Below are 22483 nucleotides of genomic sequence, written 5' to 3'. Positions count from 1 at the left end.
TAGGCAGGACAGGGACACATTCCTCTCAGCTCTTCAGTACTTCATCTTCTGCATGTCCCTCCCCATGTCTCTCCTTCCTCGTTTTAATTACTCACCAGCTTGCCTCTGAATGTAGGCCATGTACTCCTCAGGCTGCAGGGCAGGGTGGCAGAGAATGGCCTGGGGAGCAGCACTGGGTGGGGGCCGGAGGAGAGGGTGAGGGCAGAGCCGAGAAGTCCGAATGGTCAGCACGTAAGAGCAGGACAAGGGTTCATCCACTCGATCAATGTAGTCCCCAGAAATACCAGCGCCCTCGTCACAGAGGAACTGCCAGGACAGAGAGGGTGAGTAAATAGTAATTACCAACAATTACCGTTAGTTCTTAGAGCAGCGGTCTTCTATTAAGCACTTACAGTTTGTCAGGCACTGTGCATACATTGTGCATATGGCACTTTACATGCATTAGCTCATTTAATTATCACAGAAACCCAGTAAGGGAGGTATTAGTATCTCAACTCTGTGGCTCAAGAAACTTAGGTTTGAGGTGGTTGAGGGACTTATCCAGGCTGACTAGCTGCTAAGTGGTAAAAATAGGAACTGAACTTGGGCAGCTTAACTGTAGGTAACCAGCTGATTTGTTTCACGTTATTGCTTTATATAATTACAGTATGTACATACTTTTACATATTTGATATATATTTTCATATGTATTTGAAATCTATATATTCTTTGTGTGTGTGTGTATGATTTTAAAAAAAACGTCAAACAGTTCTAAGGTCCTTGTATTATTCAGAAAGAAACAAAGATATCAATTAATGTTAGCCTTTGATAAATTTAGCATACACCATTGTAATTTCTAAAGTAACTATTAAAAGTAGAAGGGAGGCCCCACTTCTGAATAGCAGCAGGAGCTCTGCAGACCCACTGCTTAGTGAAATTCCATTACCGGTGAACAGTTTTTTTAAATTCACATTTAAAATCTCTGGAAATTTTCCTAAGGACATACAACAAATTAAAAAACATCTATTCAAGAAAATCTGCTACATCTTGGACAGTGAAAGTGTGTAGTACTTGGGCCATGACCTGCTCCCTCCCTCTCTTCCCCCAACCGCCACTTCACAGCTCACTTAGACAGATGCTCCACTCCAGGTGAGTGTGGTCAAAAAAACGGGTCTTCCTATCCCCTCAGCATCCAGCCAAGGGATATGGTATTTCACCAGAGGGGCAGGCCACCAATATTTCTCAGTCCTCTCTAGTTCTGAGTTGCAGAGAATAAATTCCTGTTGAATGTGGTCAAGAGATTGAGGACTCACTTCCTCCACCCAGTCCCACTCATAGGACAGAGGCTCTACCTCAGGTGCAGCAGGACAAGAATATTGGGCCTTGATCCCACCACAGATCACTAAAAGGGCAGAGGTTTCACAACAGAGATGCAAACTGAGAAGACCAGAGGCTATTACCCCTGCCCAGGAGTGTCACTCTGACAGAACTGGATCACTGTCCCTGATACCAGCTCCGGAGCAGGGGCTTAGAGATTCTGCCCAGGGGAGAGGCAATCCATAAGAACAGAGAGCTCCAAAGCTCTTTCCAAAGGAACTGACTTCATGTAAAACAGAGTATGGGGAAGTTTAAGCCTCCGGGCACATTCAAAAAAATGAAAAATTTGATGGTAAGCACTAAAGAAGCTGGTAGCATCAAAAACAACCCCTGGGGACTTCCCTGGTGGTGCAGTGGTTGAGAGTCCGCCTGCCGATGCAGGGCACACGGGTTCGTGCCCCGGTCCGGGAAGATCCCACATGCCGCGGAGCGGCTGGGCCCGTGAGCCATGGCCGCTGAGCCTGCGCGTCCGGAGCCTGTGCTCCGCAACGCGAGAGGCCACAACAGTGAGAGGCCCGCGTACCGCAAAGAAAACAAAAAACAAACAAAAAAACCAACCCCTGTAAAGGGGCCCAAATTTAATTGGATCAGACTATGGACCAACTTATGCCCCACATGTAACAAACTACAGAGCAATCAGCTGGCAATTAGTGGGTAAGAACAGCTGGGCATGAGACCAGCAGAGGCAGACAGGGTAACATCAGCAAAAGAGACAAAGTGAGCCCTGCTGAAACCACCGTCATCTCGTGTGACTGTGTGCACGTCCAAGGCTGTGCCCTCAGAGACGTGACATCAGAGGCCTCATATTGTAGGAGAAGTAGACTGCATTAAAATAGCCCAGCCAAGTCACTAAAGAAATAAACAAGCAAACAACCAAAACAAGTCTTGTGGTGGAGGGCAAGAATCAGTATTCAGACTTGCTTCAATATAATACCAAAAATGTCTGGTTTTCAACAAAAAATTATGAGATATGCAAAGAAACAGTTCAGTGTGACGCATACACGGGAAAAAAGCAGGCAACAGAACATGCCTGTGAGAGGGCACAGATGTTAGATTTCACAGAGAAACATTTTTTTTAACATCTTTATTGGAGTATAATTGCTTTACAATGGTGTGTTAGTTTCTGCTTTATAATAGAGAAACATTTTAAAGTAGTCATTATAAATATGTTCAAGGAGCTAAGAACTTAAATCATACAAAGTATGTTCTCCTATAATTCAAAAAGATACACGCACCCCTATGTTAACAGCAGCACTGTTTACAATAGCCAAGACATGGAAACAAATGTCCATCAATGGATGAATAGGATGGATGAATGGATAAAGATGATGTGGTACACATGTACAATGGAATACTACTCAGCTGTAAAAAAGGATGAAATAATGCCATTTGCAGCAACATGGATGGACCTAGAGATGACCATATTAAGTGAAGTAAGTCAGAAAGAGAAAGACGAATACATTATGATATCACATATGAATCTAAAATATTATGCAAATGAACTTATCTATGAAACAGAAATAGACTCACAGACATAAAGAACAGACTTGTGATTGCCAAGGGGGAGGGGAGGTGGAGGAGAGAAGGATTGGGAGTTTGGGATTAGCAGATGCAAACTATTATATATAGACTGGATAAACAACACGGTCCTACTGTATAGGAAACTATATTCAATATCTTTTGATAAACCACAATGGAAAAGAATTATGAAAAAGAATGTATATATAACTGAATCACTTTGCTGTACAGCAGAAATTAACACAACATTGTAAATCCAGTATACTTCAATGAAATAAATTTAAAAAGGAAAGGAGGGGCAAAGTATGTTCTCTGACCACAATGGAATGATATTAGAAATCAATAATATAAAGGAATTTGGGGGAATTCATAGATATGTGGAAATTAAACAATATACTCCTAAGTAGCCAATGGCTCAAAGAAGAAATCACAAGAAAATTAGAAAATACTAAGATGAGTGAAAACACAATGAAGACACAATATATCAAAACTTATGGAATGCAGCTAAAGCAGTGCTTAGAAGAAAATTTTTACCTGTAAAATACAAAAAAGAAGAAAGATATCAAACCCACAACCTGAAAAAGAAAAGCAAACTAAACCCAAAGCAAGCAGGGGGAAGGAAATAATACGGATTAGAACAGAAATGAATGAAATAGAGAACAGAAAAGCAATAGAGAAAATAAACTAGAAGTTGATTTTTGAAAAGATAAATAAAAGTGACAAAACTTTAACTAGATTGACCAAGAAAAAAAGACTCAAATTAGTACAGTTGAGAATGAAAGAAGGAACATTACTACCAACCTTACAGATATAAAATGGATTGTAAAGGAATACGATGATCACCTATATGCCAACAAATCAGATAACTCAGATGAAATGGACAAATTTCTAGAAAGACACAAACTACCAAAACTGACTCAAGAAGAAATAGACAATCTGAATAGACCAGTAACAAGTAAAGAGATTAAGTTAGTAATTAAAACACTAGCTACATAGAAAAGCTTGGGTCAGGTGGGTCTACTGATGAATTCTATCAAACATTCAAAAAATAAAAATAACCAGTCTCAAACTCTTCAAAAAATAGGAGAGAATACTTCCCAACTCATTCTATGAGACAAGTATTACCCTGACACCAAATCTAGATAAAGATATCAAAAAAAGGAAACCACAGGCCAAAATCTCTCATGATTATAAACCCCCAAATCCTCAACTAGTTAAATGAATTCCACAACATATAAAAAGGATTACACACCATGGCCAAGTGGGATTTATTCCAGGAGTACAGGGTTGGGTTAACATTTTTTAAATCAATTAATTTAATTAGTACATCCTATCAATAGACTAAAGGACAAAAACCACATGATTATCTCAATGGATACAGAAAAAGCATTTGACAAAATTCAATATCTCTTCATGATCAAAACATTCAACAAACAAGGAAAAGGGGAACTTCATCGATCAGATAAAAGGCATCTATAGGACTTCCCTGGTGGCACAGTGGTTAAGAATCCGCCTGCCAATGCAGGGGACACGGGTTTAATCCCTGGTCCGGGAAGATCCCACATGCCGTGGAGCAGCTAAGCCCATGCAGCACAACTACTGATCCTGCGCTCTAGAGCCCACGAGCCACAACTACTGAAGCCTGTGCGCTCTAGGGCCCGCGTGCTGCAACTACTGAGCCCGTGTGCTGCAACTACTGAAGCCCGTGCGCCTAGAGCCCGTGCTCCACAACAAGAGAAGCCACCGCAATAAGCCTGCACACCTCAACAAAGAGTAGCCCCTGCTCGCTGCAACTAGAGAAAGCCCGCGCACAGCAATGAAGACCCAATGCAGCCAAAAAAAAAAAAAAAAAAGTAGCCATTTATTAAAAAAAAAAAAAAGGCATCTATGAAAAATCCACAGCTAACACTATACTTAATGGTAAAAAACTGAATGGTTTCCCCCTGAGATCAGGAACAAGAGAAGGATGTCTGCTCATGCCACTTCTATTCAACATCATACTGGAGGTTCTGACTAGGGCAATTAGGCAAGAAAATGAAATAAAAGGCATCTAGATTAGAAAAACTAAAACTATCTTTATTTACAAGATGACCTGATCTTGCATATAGAAAATCCTAAGGAGTCTACTAGGGAAAAAAAAAAAACCATTACAATAAATGAGTTCAGTAGGTTATAGGATATAGGAATCAACTGTATATCTATACACCTGCAATGAACAGTCCAAAAATAAAATTAATAATTACATTTGCAATAACATCAAAAAGAATTAAGTAATTGGGAATAAATGTAGCAAAATAAGTGTAGAACTATTATTCTGAAAACTACAAAACACTAAATCAACTAGACTTCACACTTTTTTTTTTTCTGCCACGTGGCTTGCAGGATCTTAGTTCCCCGACCAGGGATCAAACCCGTGCCCCCTGCACTGGAAGCACAGAGTCAACCACTGGACTGCCAGGGAACTCCCTAAATCAACTATACTTCAATTTTTAAAAAATAATAATATAAAAACAATACGACTTCCCTGGTGGCGCAGTGGTTAAGAATCTGCCTGCCAATGCAGGGGACATGTGTTCTATCCCTGGTTGGGGAATATTCCCACATGCCCCAGAGCAACTAAGCCTGTGTGCCACAACTACTGAAGCCCGCACGCCCTAGAGCCCCTGCGCTGCAACTACTGAGCCTGTGTGCTGCAACTACTGAAGCCCACGTGCCTAGAGCCCATGCTCTGCAACAAGAGAAGCCACCACAATGAGAAGCCTGTGCACCACAATGAAGACCCAACGCAGCCAAAACAAAAAAACAAAAAACCCCCAATAGCTAACTATTCTTTAACACCCACTATGTCCCAGGAAAAAACCAAACCAAAACAAAAAAACTTCCAAAACTACAAAACATTGCTGAAAGAAATTAAAGACAAACAGAAGGACATCCAAGTTCACAGATTACAAGACTTAATACTGTTAAGATGACAATACTCCCCAAATTGATCTTCAGATTCAATGCAATCTCTATCAAAATTTCAGACACGTTCTTTGCAGAAATTAACAAACTGTTCCTAAAATTTATATGAAAATTCGAGGAACTCCCCATAGCCAAAACAATCTTGAAAAAAAAAGAACAGGATTGGATTTCGAATTGTACTTATGGATTTCAAAACTTGCTACAAAGCTACAATAATCAAGACATTGTGGTACTGACATAAGTATAAATATATAGACCAAGAAAACAGAATTGAGAGTCCAGAAATTAATTTTCACTGTTATCATCATTTGATTTTCAACAATGTTACCCAGATGATTCAGTGGGAATTATCTTTTCAACAAATGATGCTAGGTCAACTGGATATCTACAAGCGAAAGAATGAAGTTGGACTCCTACTTCCTACCATATACAAAAAATTAAATCCAACTGGATCAAAGACCTACATGTAAAACTATAAAACTCTTAGAAGGAAACATAGGTGTAAGTCTTCCTGGCAATCGTTTGTTGGATACAACATCAAAAGCACAAGTAACAACAAAAACAAAAAACAGATAAATTGGAATCCATCAAAATTAAAGGCCTTTGTGTTGCAAAGGACACCATCAAGAATGTGAACTGGAAACCCACAGAATGGGAGAAAATATTTGCAAATCACACATCTGAGAAGGGACTTGTACCCAGAATATATAAAGAAATTTTACAACTCAATAATAAAACGACACTGCAATTTTTAAATGGGCAAAAGATCTGAATAGATATTTCTCCAAAGAAGATAGACAAATTGCTAATAAGCCCATGAAAAGATGCTCCACGTCGTTAACCATCAGGGAAATGCAAATCAAAACCACAATGAGATGCCGTTTCATACTTACTAGGAAGGCTATAGGCAAAAAGATGAAAAACAAGTGTTGATGGGGATGTGGAGAAACTGAAACCCTCATACACCACTTGTGGGATTATAAAATGATGCTACTGCTTTGGAAACAGTCTGGCAGTTTCTCGAAAGGTTAAACATAGAATTACCATATGATCCAGCAATTCTACTCCTTGGTATGTACCAAAAGAAATGAGAACATACGTCCACACAAAAACTTGTTCACATATGTTAAAAGCAGCATTGTTCATAATAGCCAAAAAGTGCAAACAACCCAAGTGTTCATCAACTGATGAATGGATAAATAGAATGTGGAATATTATTTGGCAATAAAATGTAATGAAGTACTAGTACATGCTATGCACAGATGACCCTTGAAAACACGGTAAATGAAAGAAGCCAGACACAAAAGGTCACACATTGCATATATATATGAAATGAAATGCCCAGAATAAGCAAATCTATAGAGTGGAAGATTAGAGGTTGTCTAGAGGGAGGATGGGGTTTGGTGCAGAGGTGGAATGGAAAGTAACTGCTAAAGGGTAGTGGATTTCTTTTATGGTGATGACAGTGTTCTAAAATTGATTGTGGTGATGGTTGTACAACTCTGAATATACAATAAACCACTGAATTGCACACTGAATTGTGTGGTATGTGAATTATATCTCGATAAAGATGTTATTTAAAAAAATAAAGAGCATAACTTCCCACTGAGATGAGAGAAAAAGTGGCATAATTAAGACAAAATAAAACAAACCAAAAGCAAGAAAGGAGAGAAAAAGAAAGTGGAACAGAAGAAAGCATAAAATAAAACGTTAGACATAAGTCCAAATATATACACACACACACATATAAATGGTTAAAAATGGTTAAAAATACAAGTATATGCTATTTAGAGACACATTTAAAACATAAGAATATAGAAAAGATAAAAGCAAAAGGATGAAAAAAATAAGTAAACATAACTCAATGAAAGCTGTTACAGCTAATATTATTATCACACAAGAGACTTTAAGTAAAAAAATTACTAAGATAAAGAAGGTCAATTCATAATGTTAAAATGTTCAATTTATGAGGAAGATAATTTAAATTGTGTGTAATTCTTTATCTTCCTTATTGTCTGTCTCTCCCAACTAGAGCAGGCATTTCTGTCTGTTGTGTTCTCTGAAATATCGCTAGCAACTAGAACAGTGCCTGGCACATAGAAGCACTTAATAAACATTTGTTGAACAAATTAATACATAGCCCCAAGATACAAAAGCAACAACTGACAGAATAATGATGAATAAATTGAAAGAATAATAAGGAATAACACACAAATCCATAATTATAGCAGGAGGCAAAGCAGTAAGGATACAAAAGATTTGAACAATCATGACCTGAAAGACATACAGAAAACACTGTGCCTAACAGTAGAGGACACGTTCTTTTCAAGCACAAAGAATCATTCACAGAAATTGACATATACTGGACCATACAAGTCTCAACAAATTGAAACTTACATGGTCCAGGACTTGTATTTGAGGACTCAAATTAACTGGTACCACCATTAAAATCTATATAATTATGAGATATATAAGATAATCAGGGAAACGAAATTATTGAATATTTGGTGATAAGAAATTATGGTTAATTTTTTAGTGTGATATGGTATTGTGGTTATATTTTTAAAAGGGCTCTAGTCTTTTAGGGATAATACAGAAATATTTATGGATGAAATGATATGATGTCTGTAATTTGTTTCCAAATAATCTGGGAGTGGAGGTGTAGTGCAGGGGGGTGGGCAAGGGGATAGATGAAATGAGACTGGCCATATTGGCTCAAGCCAGACGACACACAGGTGGGTCACTGGACAATTATCTCTGATTCTATGTTTTAAATTTTCCATAACAAAAATTTTAAAAAGACAATCTTTAAATATATATAACCTGCACCCAGCAATTACACTTTCAAGATACAGTTACACATATACATATGTATAATGGAATAATCTTTTGTAATGACAAAAAGTAGGGGGGAAACTATTTTAATCAGTACAGTAATGGTGACAAAATGATAGAATATTCACACAATGGAACATTATGCAAATGTGAAAACAAAGAATAAAGTTCTAGATGTACTGCCACTGAGAGATGTCTAAGAATTATTGTCAAGATATACAAAAACAAGGTGCAGAATGTGTGTTTAATATACTGTGTATTGTGTGTAAAAAAAGGGAACAGGAAATAAGAATCTCTAGTCATAATTGCTTTTAAACACACAAAGAAAGGTTGGAAGGACAAAGAATAATCTAAGCAGGGTTACTTGGGGGGCGGGGGTGGGAGGAGGGCACAATGGGAAATGAGCAGGTGGGAGGGAAGTTTGGAGGGAAATTTTTCACTGTACACCTCTTTATAGTTTCTGGGTTTTGAGTCATGGGAAAGTATTATCCATTTGAAAATTAGATAAACTTAAAATAGGCTTAGAAAACTGTGATACATACCTAAAGTAGTACTTGGAGAGAAATTTATAAGAGATGTATTATAAAAGAGGAAAAGCTGGAAATGAACTAAGTATTCATTTCAAGAAGTTAGAAGAAAACAGGAAATTAAAGCTGAAAAAAGTAGAAGGAAGGAAAATAAAGATTAGCGTGGAAATAAATACAATGCAAAACAAATACGATACAGAAGGTCAACATAGTCAAAATGAGTTCTCTGAAAAGTCTACTAAAACTGACCAACCTCTCGAGACACTGACCAGTAACAAAAGAGCAAGGCAAAAATAACCCATGAGCAAGGAAAAGAGGAACCTAATTACAGATGCTACAGAAATTAGAAAGATAATAGAAGGATATCATGAACAGCTTTATACCAATAAATCTGAAAAATGAGACAAACTAGATAAATTCCTAAAAAATATAACTTACTAAGACTGACCCAACTAGGTATAGAAAACTTTGAATATTCCTAAAACTACTAAATCAAATGAATCATAAGTTTATGATTTCCACAAATCATAGAGGGTTTCCATAAATCTTTCCACAAAGAAAACCTAGACCGAGATGATTTTCCAGGTGATTCTAGCAAACATTTAAGGAATAAAAAATTGCAATCTTACACACCCTTCAGAGTATAGAAAAAGTGAACATTTTTCAATTTATTTTCTGAGGCTAGCATAACCTTGTCACTAAAGCATGATAAGGACAGTACTAGAAGGAAAAACTACAGGTCAATATCTCTCAGGAGATACACTATACAAGATCCTTTAAAACATCACAAACTGAGCCCAACAAGATATAAAAGGATAGTCAAAGGTAATACATATGACTGAACTGGGTTCATCTTGGGAAAGCAAAATTGGTTTAACATTAGAAAAGCCATAAATAACTTAATGTCAAATCACGGATATAGAGAACAAACTAGTGGTTACCAGTGGGGAGATGAAGAGGGGGGCAATATAGGGATAGAGGATTAAGAGGTACAAACTATAATGTATAAAATAAACTACAAGGATATACTGTATAACACAGGGAATACAGCCAATATTTTATAATAACTATAAATGGAGTATAACCTTTAAAAATTGTGACTCACCATATTGTACACCTGTAATTTATATAATATAATCAACTACTATACTTCAATTTTTAAAAATGTTTTAATAAGAGCAAAAAAAATTTCTGAGTGTATAAAAAGAAGCTAACAATGGTTACCTTTTTATGGGGATGGGAAGAGACTGATGAGGGGAAAGGTGTGTTGAGGCTTTTCTCTGTATACTTTGTAAAGCATTTCTACATTGGAGCTATGAAAATTTAATACCTATTCAAAAATTAAATATGAAATTTTTTAAGTGTGAAAAAAAATCCAAGTTAGAAAGAGAACAGAACAAACTTAAAAGAAGAAGAAGGAAAGAAATAATAAAGATAAAATAATGAAGATGTTAATGAAATAGTAATCAGACAATAGAGAGGATAAACAAAGTCAAAAGGTAGCTCTTGGACTAATAGACAAATCTCTGGCAAGACAGATCAACAAAAAGAGAAAAGGCAAAGTCAATATTAGGAATTAAAAAGGGGGTATATCTACAAAAACAGATTTTAAATAAAAATAAAACACTAATTTTATGCTAATACATTTGAAAATTTAGGAATGAAATAATGGCTTAAGAAATGATAATTTATTAATGTTTCATGACATAGTAAACCTAAAAAATTTTATTATCATTAAGTAAATTAAAACAGTAGTAAAAACCATGCCCACAATATACCAATACTGTGGTGAACTGTGGGGATGAGGCAGTTTTACAGAGTTCTCCCAAACCTTTAAAGAACAGATGAATTCCTATCTTAGCAAACTATTTCAGAGAACAAAGAGGGAAGATTCTCAAGGCACTTATGAAGCTAATATTACCTGATACCAAAAGAAGGTAAGCACAATACAAAAAAAGAAAATTATAGACCAATTCACACATGAAAATAGCTGTAAAAATCACGTATTAGGAGACTGAACATAGCAATGTGTTAAGAATAGTTCATGACGATGGATTATCCCAGAAATGCAAGGGTAAAAAGCCTTAGAAAATGTATTACTTTAATTTACCATATAAAAAAACAGAGATGAAAAACCATAGGACCCTCTTAATAGATACAGAAAAACATGTGTTAAAATTCCACAGCTTTGCATCATGAAAATATTCAGCAAATTAGGAACAGAATGGATCTTCATTCACCTGATAAAGAGAGTCTACAAAAAGCCTACAGGAAAATATGTTAATAGTGTAACTTCAGGGACTTCCCTGGTGGTCCAGTGGTTAAGACCCTGCACTCCCGGGCTTCCCTGGTGGCGCAGTGTTTAAGAATCCGCCTGCCAATGCAGGGGACACGGGTCTGAGCCCTGGTCCGGGAAGATCCTACATGCCGCGGAGGACCTAAGCCCATGCGCCATAACTACTGAGCCTGCGCTCTAGAGCCTGTGCGCCACAATTACTGAGCCTGTGCTCTAGAGCCCGCGCGCCTAGAGCCTGTGCTCCACAACAAGAGAAGCCTGCACACGCAACAAAAGAGTAGCCCCCGCTCGCCACAGCTAGAGAAAGCCCGCATGCAGCAATGAAGACCCAACACAGCCAAAAGTAAATAAATAAATTTATTAAAAACAAAACAAAACAAAAACCTTGGTTAAATACCCTGCGCGGGCTTCCCTGGTAGCATGGTGGTTAAGAATCCACCTGCCAATGCAAGGGACACGGGTTCGAGCCCTGGTCCAGGAAGAGCCCACATGCCGCGGAGCAACTAAGCCTGTGCGCCACAACTACTGAGCCTGCGCTCTAGAGCCTGCAAGTCACAACTACTGAGCCCGTGAGCCTAGAGCCCATGCTCCACAACAAGAGAAGCCACCGCAATGAGAAACCCGCTCACCTCAAGGACGAGCAGCCCCTACTCACCACAACTAGAGAAAGCCTGTGCGCAGCAATGAAGACCCAACGCAGCCAAAAATAAGTAAATAAAATAAATAATTTTTTAAAAAATAATAAATAAATAGAAACCCTGCACTCCCAGTGCAGGGGACCCAAGTTTGATCCCTGGTCAGGGAACTAGATCCTGCATGCTGCAAGTGAAAAAAGATCCTGAATGCCGCAACTAAAGATCCCACACGGGGACTTCCCTAGTGGCGCAGTGGTTGAGAATCTGCCTGCCAATACAGGGTACACGGGTTCAATCCCTGGTCCGGGAAGATCCCACAACCCGTGGAGCAACTAAGCCCATGTGCCACAACTACTGAGCCTGCATTCTAGAGCCCATGAGCCACAACTACTGAGTCCTCGCGCCGCAACTACTGAAGCCTGCGTGCCTAGAGCCCCTGCTCTGCAACAAGAGAAACCAACGCAATGAGAAGGCCACGCACTGCAGTGAAGACCCAACACAGCCAAAAAAAAAAAAAAAGATCCCACACACTGCAACTAAAGATTCTGCACGCCACAACGAAGATCCTGCGTGCCACAAAAAGACCTGGCACAGCTAAATAAATAAATAAAATACTTTTAAAAACTAGTGTAGAGCATTTCCTTTAAAGTCAGGAACAAGTCAAAGATGGCCATCATCACCATTTCTATTGCACTGTAAGTATAAGGAAAATGAAATGTATATGAATTAGAAAGGAAGAAACCAAAATTGTCCCTATTTGCAGATGACATGATTATTTACACAGGAAATCCATGGGAATCTGCAAACTATTAGAAATGAGAGAGTTCAGCAAAGTTGCTGAATACAAGATCAATACATAAAATCAATTAATGTGACCATACACCAGCAACAATCAATCATAAGATGTAATTTTTAAAAGATGCCATTTACAATTGCATCAAAAACTATAAGGTGCCTGTATGCTTGAAACATGTACATATACGCACAAGACACAAATAAACAAAAGCTACAAGGTCTCTAGGACTAACCTCACATAAGATGTACGAGAGCTTCACAGAGAATATTTAAATCTTACTAAAGTACAAGACAATAAAAAGAAGTAAACATCATGTTCATAGTATATGAAGACTCAATATCATAAAATATCAATTCTCTCCAAATTAATCTAAAATTCAACATACTTCCAGTTAAAACTCCCCAGTTTTTCACAGAACTTATCCAATAATAGCCCAGATGGTTTTGAAGAACAAAGGAAAATGCACATTATCAGATAACGAAACTTAGTAATAGACAGACTTTTAAAACAAAAGAGAAGCCAATAAGAAAGTGCACAAATATATTGGAACCTGATAAATGACTGAGGTGCTACAAATCAGAGAGGAAATGCAGATTACTCAATAATGACGCTGGGACAACTGGTTATCCTGATGGAAATTAGGTATATTTAGGTCCCAAGCTTACACTATACATTAAATTTTTGATTGAAGTCCGAAATATAATAAGAAATCTTCTAAAACTTCAAAACTATAGGTGAATAGAAAAGTATTTAATAAAAGATCCAAAGTACAAACTATAAAGAAAAAGACTGAAAATTTTAATCATATTGGAATTAAGGATTCAAAACTAATATACAGAAAGCTGCTGCATTTCTATACACTAACAATGAAATATCAGAGAAATTAAGAAAACAATCCCATTAAAAGACCTAAATATAAAACCAGATACTGGGACTTCCCTGGTGGCACAGTGGTTAAGAATCTGCCTGTCAATGCAGGGGACATGGGTTCGATCCCTGGTCTGGGAAGATCCCACATGCCTCAGAGCAACTAAGCCCGTGCACCACAACTACTGATCCTGCGCTCTAGAGCCCACGAGCCGCAACTACTGAGCCCACATGCCACAACTACTGAGCCCACATGCCACAACTACCGAAGCCTGCACGCCTAGAGCCTGTGCTCCGCAACAAGAGAAGCCACTGCAATGAGAAGCCTGCTTGCTGCAACTAGAGAAAAGCCCGCCCACAGCAACGAAGACCCAACGCAGTCAAAAAAAAAACAAAAAAAAACCCCCCAAAAACCCCAGATACTATAAAACTCCTAGACAAAAACATAGGCAGAACACTCTTTGACATAAATCACAGAAATTTTTTTTGGCTCCGTCTCCTAGAGAAGTGGAAATAAAAGCAAAAATAAACAAATGGGATCTAATTAAACTTAAAAGCTTTTGCACAGCAAAGAAAGCCATAAACAAAACGAAAAGACAACCTATGGAATGGGAGAAAATATTTGCGAACAATGTGACCAACAAGTGCTTAATTTCCAAAATATACAACAGCTCATACAGCTCAATATCAAAAAAACAAACAACCTAATCAAAAAGTGGGCAGAAGATCTAAATAGACATTTCTCCAGAGAAGACATACAGATGGCCAATAGGCACATGAAAAGATGCTCAACATTGCTAATTATCAGAGAAATGCAAATCAAAACTACAATGAGGTATCACCTCACACCAGTCAGAATAGCCATCATTAAAAAGTCTACAAATAATAAATGCCGCAGAGGGTGTGGTGAAAAGGGAACCCTCCTATACTGTTGGTGGGAATGTAAATTGGTGCACCACTATGGAAAACAGTATGGAGGTTTCTTAAAAAACTAAAAATAGGGTTCCCCTGGTGGCACAGTGGTTGAGAGTCCGCCTGTCGATGCAGGGGACGCGGGTTCGTGCCCCGGTCCGGGAAGATCGCACATGCCACAGAGCGGCTAGGCCCGTGAGCCATGGCCACTGAGCCTGTGCGTCCAGAGCCTGTGCTCTGCAACGGGAGAGGCCACAACAGTGAGAGGCCCGCGTACCGCAAAAAAAACAAAAACAAAAAAACTAAAAATAGAGTTACATATGATCCAGCAATCCCACTCCTGGGCATATATCCGGATAAAACTATAATTCAAAAAGAACACCCTAATGTTCATAGCAGCACTATTTACAATAGCCAAAACATGGAAGCAACCTAAATGTCCACTGACAGATGAATGGATAAAGAGATGTGGTACATATACACAATGGAATACTACTCAGCCATAAAAACAACAAAATAATGCCATTTGCAGCAACATGTATGCACCTAGAGATTATCATACTAAGTGAAGTAATTCAGAAAGACAAATATCATATATCACTTATATGTGGAATCTAAAATATGATACAAAGGAACTTATTTACAAAACAGAAACAGACTCATAGACATAGAAAATAAACTTATGGTTACCAAAGGGGAAAGGGGGTGGGGGAGGGATCAATTCGAAGTTTGGGATTAGCAGATACACACTACTATATATAAAATAAACAATAAGGGCCTACTGTATGGCATAGGGAACTATATTCAATATCTTGTAATAACCTATAATGGAAAAGAATCTGAAAATATATATATAACTGAATCACTTTGCTGTATACCTGAAACTAATACAACATTGTAAATCAACTCTACTTCAATAAAAAGTTTGTTCTGAAAAAAAATTTTGTTAATTAAAAGTACATTTAAGACATTCTAAACAAAAGAAAAAGATAAGCTATAGAGAAAATGTAATAACTAAGGAATTAAATATGGAATATATAAAAAAATGCCTACCTAACTCATTCTATGAGGCTAGCATTACCCTGATACCAAAGCCCGACAAAGGTATTACAAGAAAAGAAAATTATAGGCCAATATCCCTTGTGAATACAGATGCAAAATTTCTCAACAAAATACGAGGAAAACAAATTCAGCAGCACACTGAAAGCATTATACATCATGATTTATGTGGGATTTATTCCAGGAATGCAAAGATGGTTCAACATATAAAAAAAAATCAATCTATATAACATAATACATCACATTAATATAATAGAATGCAGAAAAAAGCCACATGATCATCTCAATTCACGTAGAAAAAGCATTTAACAAAATTCAACATTCTTTCATGATAAAATCACTTGATAAACTAGGAAGAGAAGAGAATGTCTCAACATGATAAAGGCCATACCTGAGAACCCCACCACTAATGTCACACTCAATGATGAATGAATGAGAGCCTTTCCCCTAATATTAGGAACAAGATAAGGATGCCTACTTTATGTCACTTCTATTTAACACAGTACTAGAAGTTCTAACCAGAGCAATTAAGCAAGAAAAAGAAATAAAGGCCACCCAAATTGGAAAGGAAGAAGTAAATTTATCTGTTTCAGAGGTGACATGACATTACACATAGAAAATCCAAAGGAGGCCATGCTTGCCTTCTGAGATGGACCACATTCTGTCTATGGAATGTGTATCTCTCCTTTCACTTTACTACGGCTTGCTTTTTGAATTCTTTCCTGCACAAAATCAAGGACCCTCACTTGATGGCCCATTCCAGGAACTCACCTGAGACCTGGGACATGACCATCTCTTGTGCCTCATTTTCCTGCAACCTCTTTGCAAAGGATATTAATAAATCTACTTCTTACCTATCACTTTCCCTCTTGCTGAATTCCTTCTGCTCTGAAACATAAAGAACCTGAGCTTCATTAAGTCCTGAGACAAGCTGTGTGGTTTCACTTGGAAGACTGCGGGTTTGAGTCCCATCTGGGGTGCAGTTTTAGCTCCTCCTCAAGGGATATACATAACAATCTGATACACTCTTTGAGTTCTGTAGGAACTAAGGCCCCCACCCAGACAGAGGCCAGAATGATGATACTGACCTTCCTGACTTCAATACACTAAAGCTTGGACTCTGTCCACTTCTGCCCCAATTCTATGCTGATCTCCTCTACTCAAGCCTCTTCATGAGTATGCATGTACCCTTAGCTAAAACATTCCCCAATTTTGCTGTTCGGGGAGACACTGCTTTGGGAAAGATCCCCCCTGTCCTTCGTACTTGCTGTAAGTAATAAATCCTTCCTTCTCCTGAAAAAAAAAAAAAGAAAAGAAAATCCAAAGGAACCCAAACAAAACAATTGTTAGAGCTAATAAATGAATTCAGCAAAGACGCAGGGTATAAAATCAACATGCAAATATCAGTTGTATCTCTATACACTTGCAATGAACAATTCAAAAAGGAAATTAAAAAAAAAATTTCATTCACAATAGCATCAAAAAAAAATATTTAGGATACATTTATCCAAGGAGGTGAAAGACTTGTACACTGAAAACTACAAAACATTATTAAAAGAAATTATAGAAGATACAAATAAATGGAAAGACATTCCATGTTCATGGACTGGAAAACATAATATTGCTAAGACGGCAATACTACACTAAGTGATATACATATTCAATGCAATCCCTATCAAAATCTCAACAGCATATTTTACAGATATAGAAAAACCCATTTTAGGACTTCCCTGGTGGCACAGTGGTTAAGAATCCGCCTGCCAATGCAGGGGACACGGTTCAAGCCCTGGTCCGGGAAGATCCCACATGCCGCGGGGCAGCTAAGCCCATGCAGCACAACTACTGAGCCTGCGCTCTAGAGCCCGTGAGCCACAACTACTGACCCCGCGTGCCACAACTACTGAAGCCTGCGCGCCTAGAGCCGGTGCTCCGCAACAAGAGAAGCCACCGCAATGAGAAGCCCACGCACCGCAACGAAGAGTAGCCCCCGCTCGCCGCAACTAGAGAAAGCCCCCGTGCATCAATGAAGACCCAACGCAGCCAAAAATAAATAAATTTATTTTTTAAAAAAGTCATCGAGCTGGATCTCCATGTCACTCCACAGAATGGTAAAAACATCGATTAGTGAAAAAGCAAAACTATACCGATGTATAATTTTAAAATACAAAATATATATATTGCCTGTGATATGTGTAGCATTAATAAAAGTACAAAGCAAGCACAGAGATGGTTGTGGTTGTTTCTGGAGAGGAGAGAGAGGGAAGAAATGAGAGGGTGGCTTTTACTATATCATTAGCATTTTATTCCTTCTATTAAAAAAAACAGATCTGAAGCAAATATGGCAAAATGTTAACATCTGTTTAACTTGGCAGTGGATTTATGGGTCTCTTTGACATTATTTTCTGTATGTTTGAAATGTTTCATAATTAAACATTTTAATGGAAAAATCTTAGATCTCTCTGAAATCTTACTTAATGTACGAATTGAGATAGGGATCCAAATTTATTTAATTCCAGATGGCTAACCGATTGCTCCAAAACTCCCCGGAAACTGCACTTTTACCAAACGCTGTGCACACTGCTCCCGCCAAGGAGGCACTGGGAAGATGGAACTTCACCAGGCCTGCCCCGGAGTGGGGGATTCACTCAGTCACTCAGGCTACGAACTTGGGTGGCCCATCAGGATATAAAAGCAGCCACAGAGGAATGCCCTCAACTTTCTGCCACTAAAACCTCCAGACTCCCCAGCAAATATGCCATCTTTCTGTTCTAGTTACAAGCACAGAGCTGCCTCCTCAGGATCGCAGCCCTGCCCATTCTCTTCTCATTCTTTCTCCTGAACCTCAGCCTTGCCTCCTTTCTACTAGGTCCACCCAGCATTTAAACACGCTCCCATCTTAACACATGAAACAACAAGCACAAAGTCCCACTTTCCCAAGCCCACAGCCCTGCTAAGTAGTGCTCGCCTTTTCCCTTCCCTTCACAGCCAGACTTCTTCAAAGATTCCCACTTCCTCACCACGTTCCTCAACACCTCAGCTTCACCAGCCCACTGAAACTGCTCTGGTGGAGATTGCCAATGACCTCTGGCATTGAGTCCAACCCAAGGACTGGTCAGGGGAGACTGGGAGCAGAGGACTTACCAATTTTCATCTGGTTCCCATCCCTACAGTCTGAATTTTTATTTCCATGTTCCTGTTTTGCTTTTATTAAAATAACAATTCCTATGATCACCCACAAGCAGTTTTTAATTCTCCACTTCCTTGAAGGTTCAGATGCAGCCAACACCACGGACCAGTCCCTCCTTGAGACATGTCCTTCCTGGGTTCCATGTCACCACAGTCTCCCTTCTGGTCGCTTCTTCTTGGCAAAGCTCCCTTCTGCCCAGGCTTTCAATGCCGGCTTCCTCACAGTTCTGTCCCACTTCTCACTATATCCTGTTTCTTGGGCGGGGGGCAGGGGGGGATTTCATCCATACCATGGCTTCAATTATTAACAGTATGTTGATGGCTCCAGCACTCTGGGTTCTATTTAGATCTCTCTCGTCAGCTCCAGACCCACAGATCCACAGCCTCCTCAGATATCTCTACTTGGATGCCTACAGCCACTAAAATCATCGTATTCAACATCAAAATCATCATTTTCCTTCACTAAACCTACTCCTCTTCCCACTGTACCCATCTCAAAAACAAATCACCATCCATCCAGTTGCTCAGGCCAGAAACCTGGGAATCTTACTATATTGATTTTGCCCCTTAAATCTCTCCAATAATTCACATGTCTTCACCCCTGGACCACCTCGTTTTCTCACCTGGATTACTGCAACCACCTTCTCACTGGTCTCCCAACCATTTGCTATGCTCCAGCCAGAGTGAGCCTTCAAAACCAACACCGAATATGGCACCACTCTGCTCAAAATACTTCACTGGCTCCCCCTCGTTTCTCCGATTGTCCAAACTCCTCAACACAGCTACAGAGCTTCATGACCTGTGACTTGTCCCCTAAAGACTGCCCAGCCTCATCTCCCACAATTCCCTCCAGTCACTGGGAACGGCTATCAATCCCTCCTGCCTCCAGGCCTTTTGCACTCACTGTACCTTCTGCCTGGAATGCCCTCTCCTTCCCACTGGTCTATAGCTGCTGGACTAACTCTTCATCCTTCAACTGCTGGTTCAAAGGTCACCTCCTCCAGAGGCCTCCCCTTGACCTGGACTCGATTAGTTCCTTTATTGTGTGCTCCCCTGTGAAAAGTGCCTCACCCATCAGAGAGTTTACCCTGCTTCCTGTGGCTCTTTAATGTCTGTCTCCTGAGAGCAGGACTGGGTCTCTCAGTCACCATTTCATCTCCAGTGCTTAGCACAGGCATATGGTTCAGCAGATGTGAGGAAAATTGCCTTCAGTTCTCAGCCTACTGAAGGTACAGACAAGTAAAGAAACAAACAATACAATCAAGTGCTATAATAGATCATATATGTGTGTGGATGCTGTGGGTTGCTATAGTCTCAATGTCTGTGTCTCCCTAAAATTCGTATATTGAATTCCTAATGCCCACTGTGATAGTATTAGGACGTGGGGCCTTTGGGAGATGCTTAGGTCATGACGATGGAACCCTCATGAATGGGATTAATGCTCTTATGAAAGAGACCCCACAGAGCTCCTTTGTGAGGACACAAGAAGTCTGTGACCTGGAAGAGGGCCCTCACCCAACCATGCTGGCACCCTGATCTCAGACTTCCAGCTTCCAGAACTGTGAGAAATAAATTTCTGTTGTTTATAAGTTACCCAGCCTGTGGTATTTTGTTATAGCAGCCCAAACAGGCTAAGACGTGGATATATGTGGATGTGGTTGTATGTATATGAAGCGCTGAGGGAACACAATGAACTTTCTGGGCTAGCCAAGAAAGGTCACATAAAATAAAGTGACCTTTGAAATGGCTTATCATTTCTTCCATTCATTCAATAAACCATCTCTGGGCACCTACTTGGTGCCAGGCGCTGTTGAAGGCACTGATGATACAGCATAAAATGAGACAGACACTGTCCCTGACTTCCTGGAGCTTATTCTACTGGGGATAGAGAGAGATTAAACTCAAAAAATAAACTAATTTCAGGAAATGATACATGCGTTGAAGAATATAAAACACCATAGGTGTTTACCAGGATCAAGGCGGAAGGGTGTGTGTGTCTGTGTGCCTATGTTAGGTCTCCCTGTGGAGGTGTCATAGGTGTATATAACCCGACAGGATGGAGCCAGCCATTCAAAGATCTCTGGGAAGATGGCGCTAGGCAGAGGGAACAATGAGACTCACTGGTTCAAAGGACAGGAAGAAGGGCAGTGGGACAGAAACGCAGTAAGATGTTATATCTCCAACCCAGACCCTGTCCCGGAACTCCAGAGTTACAGACTCAACTACCAACTGACCATCACCACTGGGATATCTAATAGGCATCTTGACCTTCATATGTCCAACACCAGCCTAGTTTCTTCCTCCAAACCCGTTTCTTCCCACTTGAGTAAATGACAATTCCATTCTCCCAGTTACTCAAGCTAAAATCCCTGGCATCATACTTGACTCCACCTCACATCCAATCCATCAACAAATCTTGCCTCTACCTTCAAAATATATCCAGAATCTGGCTGCTTCCCACCACCTCCACTGCTGCCACCCCAGCCTGTGCTGAAGTATTTGGATCTTATCCTTTGTGTGAGGCATAATTATTGAAGGTTTTCCAGAACTCGGTAGAGAAGGGACACTTGCTCATAGTGGTGTGCTGAAGCCAACTCAGGCCAGTTCGTCAGAGCCAACTGGTAAGTTTTCAGGAATGTCGCAAGATGATTGACATCACAGTGATAGTATGAATTTTGCCATGATGGGGATATTTATACCATGGATACTGGCAAACATTACATCTGGGCTTCCCCCTCCACCACCCCACCCTACCCTGGCGATCCCGGTGCTCCACATTTACCAGCACACAGCTGCATGTGCAAATCTGTATTACATGAAGATAATTCTTGTGTCATGTGGTTCTCTACAGGTGTTTATGTTTGTGAATACACATTAGAATCACCTGAGAAACTCTGCCTACCATACAGCTGTCTGCCTGAACTCAGTTAAGGACTACTGGATGGGGAACACTTGTTAAGAGGCAACACTTGTTGGCAGTGATGGAAGTGAGATGAAGGTACCAAGCATGGGAAAGAAGAGGCGAGTTGTGAGAGAAGTCTAGAAGTAGAGAGTGGACTTTGTTGTTGACCCTGATTCCTTTCCTCTGTATCACTTCTCAGTTTGTAATCACAGGCTCATTTCTGTGATTCTTTAGTCTCTGTCTTCCTATCCTGACTGTAGTCCATGAGGGCAGGGGCTGCGTGTCTGCTCACCACTGTACCCCCAGAGCAGAGCCCAATACCTACACCAGCACGACCTCATTGCAGAGTCGTTAAATGATGAAAGGAGGACAAATTGAAGAAGTAAGAGTCAATAATGACACTCAGATGTCCAGCTTAGGTGACAAAAAGGAGAAACACAGATAAAAGTGTGGTTGGGGGTTCAGAGGGGAGGATTTGGGAAATGTTGACTTGAACTGCCTCTGAAAATCCAGGCAGTGACGCGAAGCTAGAAATATGAGTCTTAAACTTAAGAGTTTAGGGTCTGGGAGAGAAACTCTTGACTATACCACGCAAACCTGCCCTCTTCCCTTAGAATCTGAGTTGTCACT

General features: G+C 39.6%; 1 protein-coding gene across 2 annotated transcripts in view; it reads right to left on the bottom strand.

Moving 5' to 3' along the window:
• OS9 (OS9 endoplasmic reticulum lectin) overlaps nt 1–22483 on the bottom strand; it is a 29835-nt gene that overhangs the window by 4587 nt on the left and 2765 nt on the right. For both annotated transcript variants that reach the window (XM_029205503.1, XM_029205502.1), the window contains exon 6: nt 96–306. In XM_029205503.1, coding sequence (XP_029061336.1) covers nt 96–306 — 211 coding nt within the window. The remainder of the gene's footprint in view (nt 1–95; nt 307–22483) is intronic.

This window comes from Monodon monoceros, unplaced genomic scaffold (genome assembly GCF_005190385.1).
Source record: "Monodon monoceros isolate NGI ecotype Baffin Bay Population unplaced genomic scaffold, NGI_Narwhal_1 Super_Scaffold_6, whole genome shotgun sequence".
Lineage (NCBI taxonomy): Eukaryota > Metazoa > Chordata > Mammalia > Artiodactyla > Monodontidae > Monodon > Monodon monoceros.
Note: the sequence above shows the minus strand (reverse complement) of the source record. Positions and strands in the feature narration are given on the sequence as shown.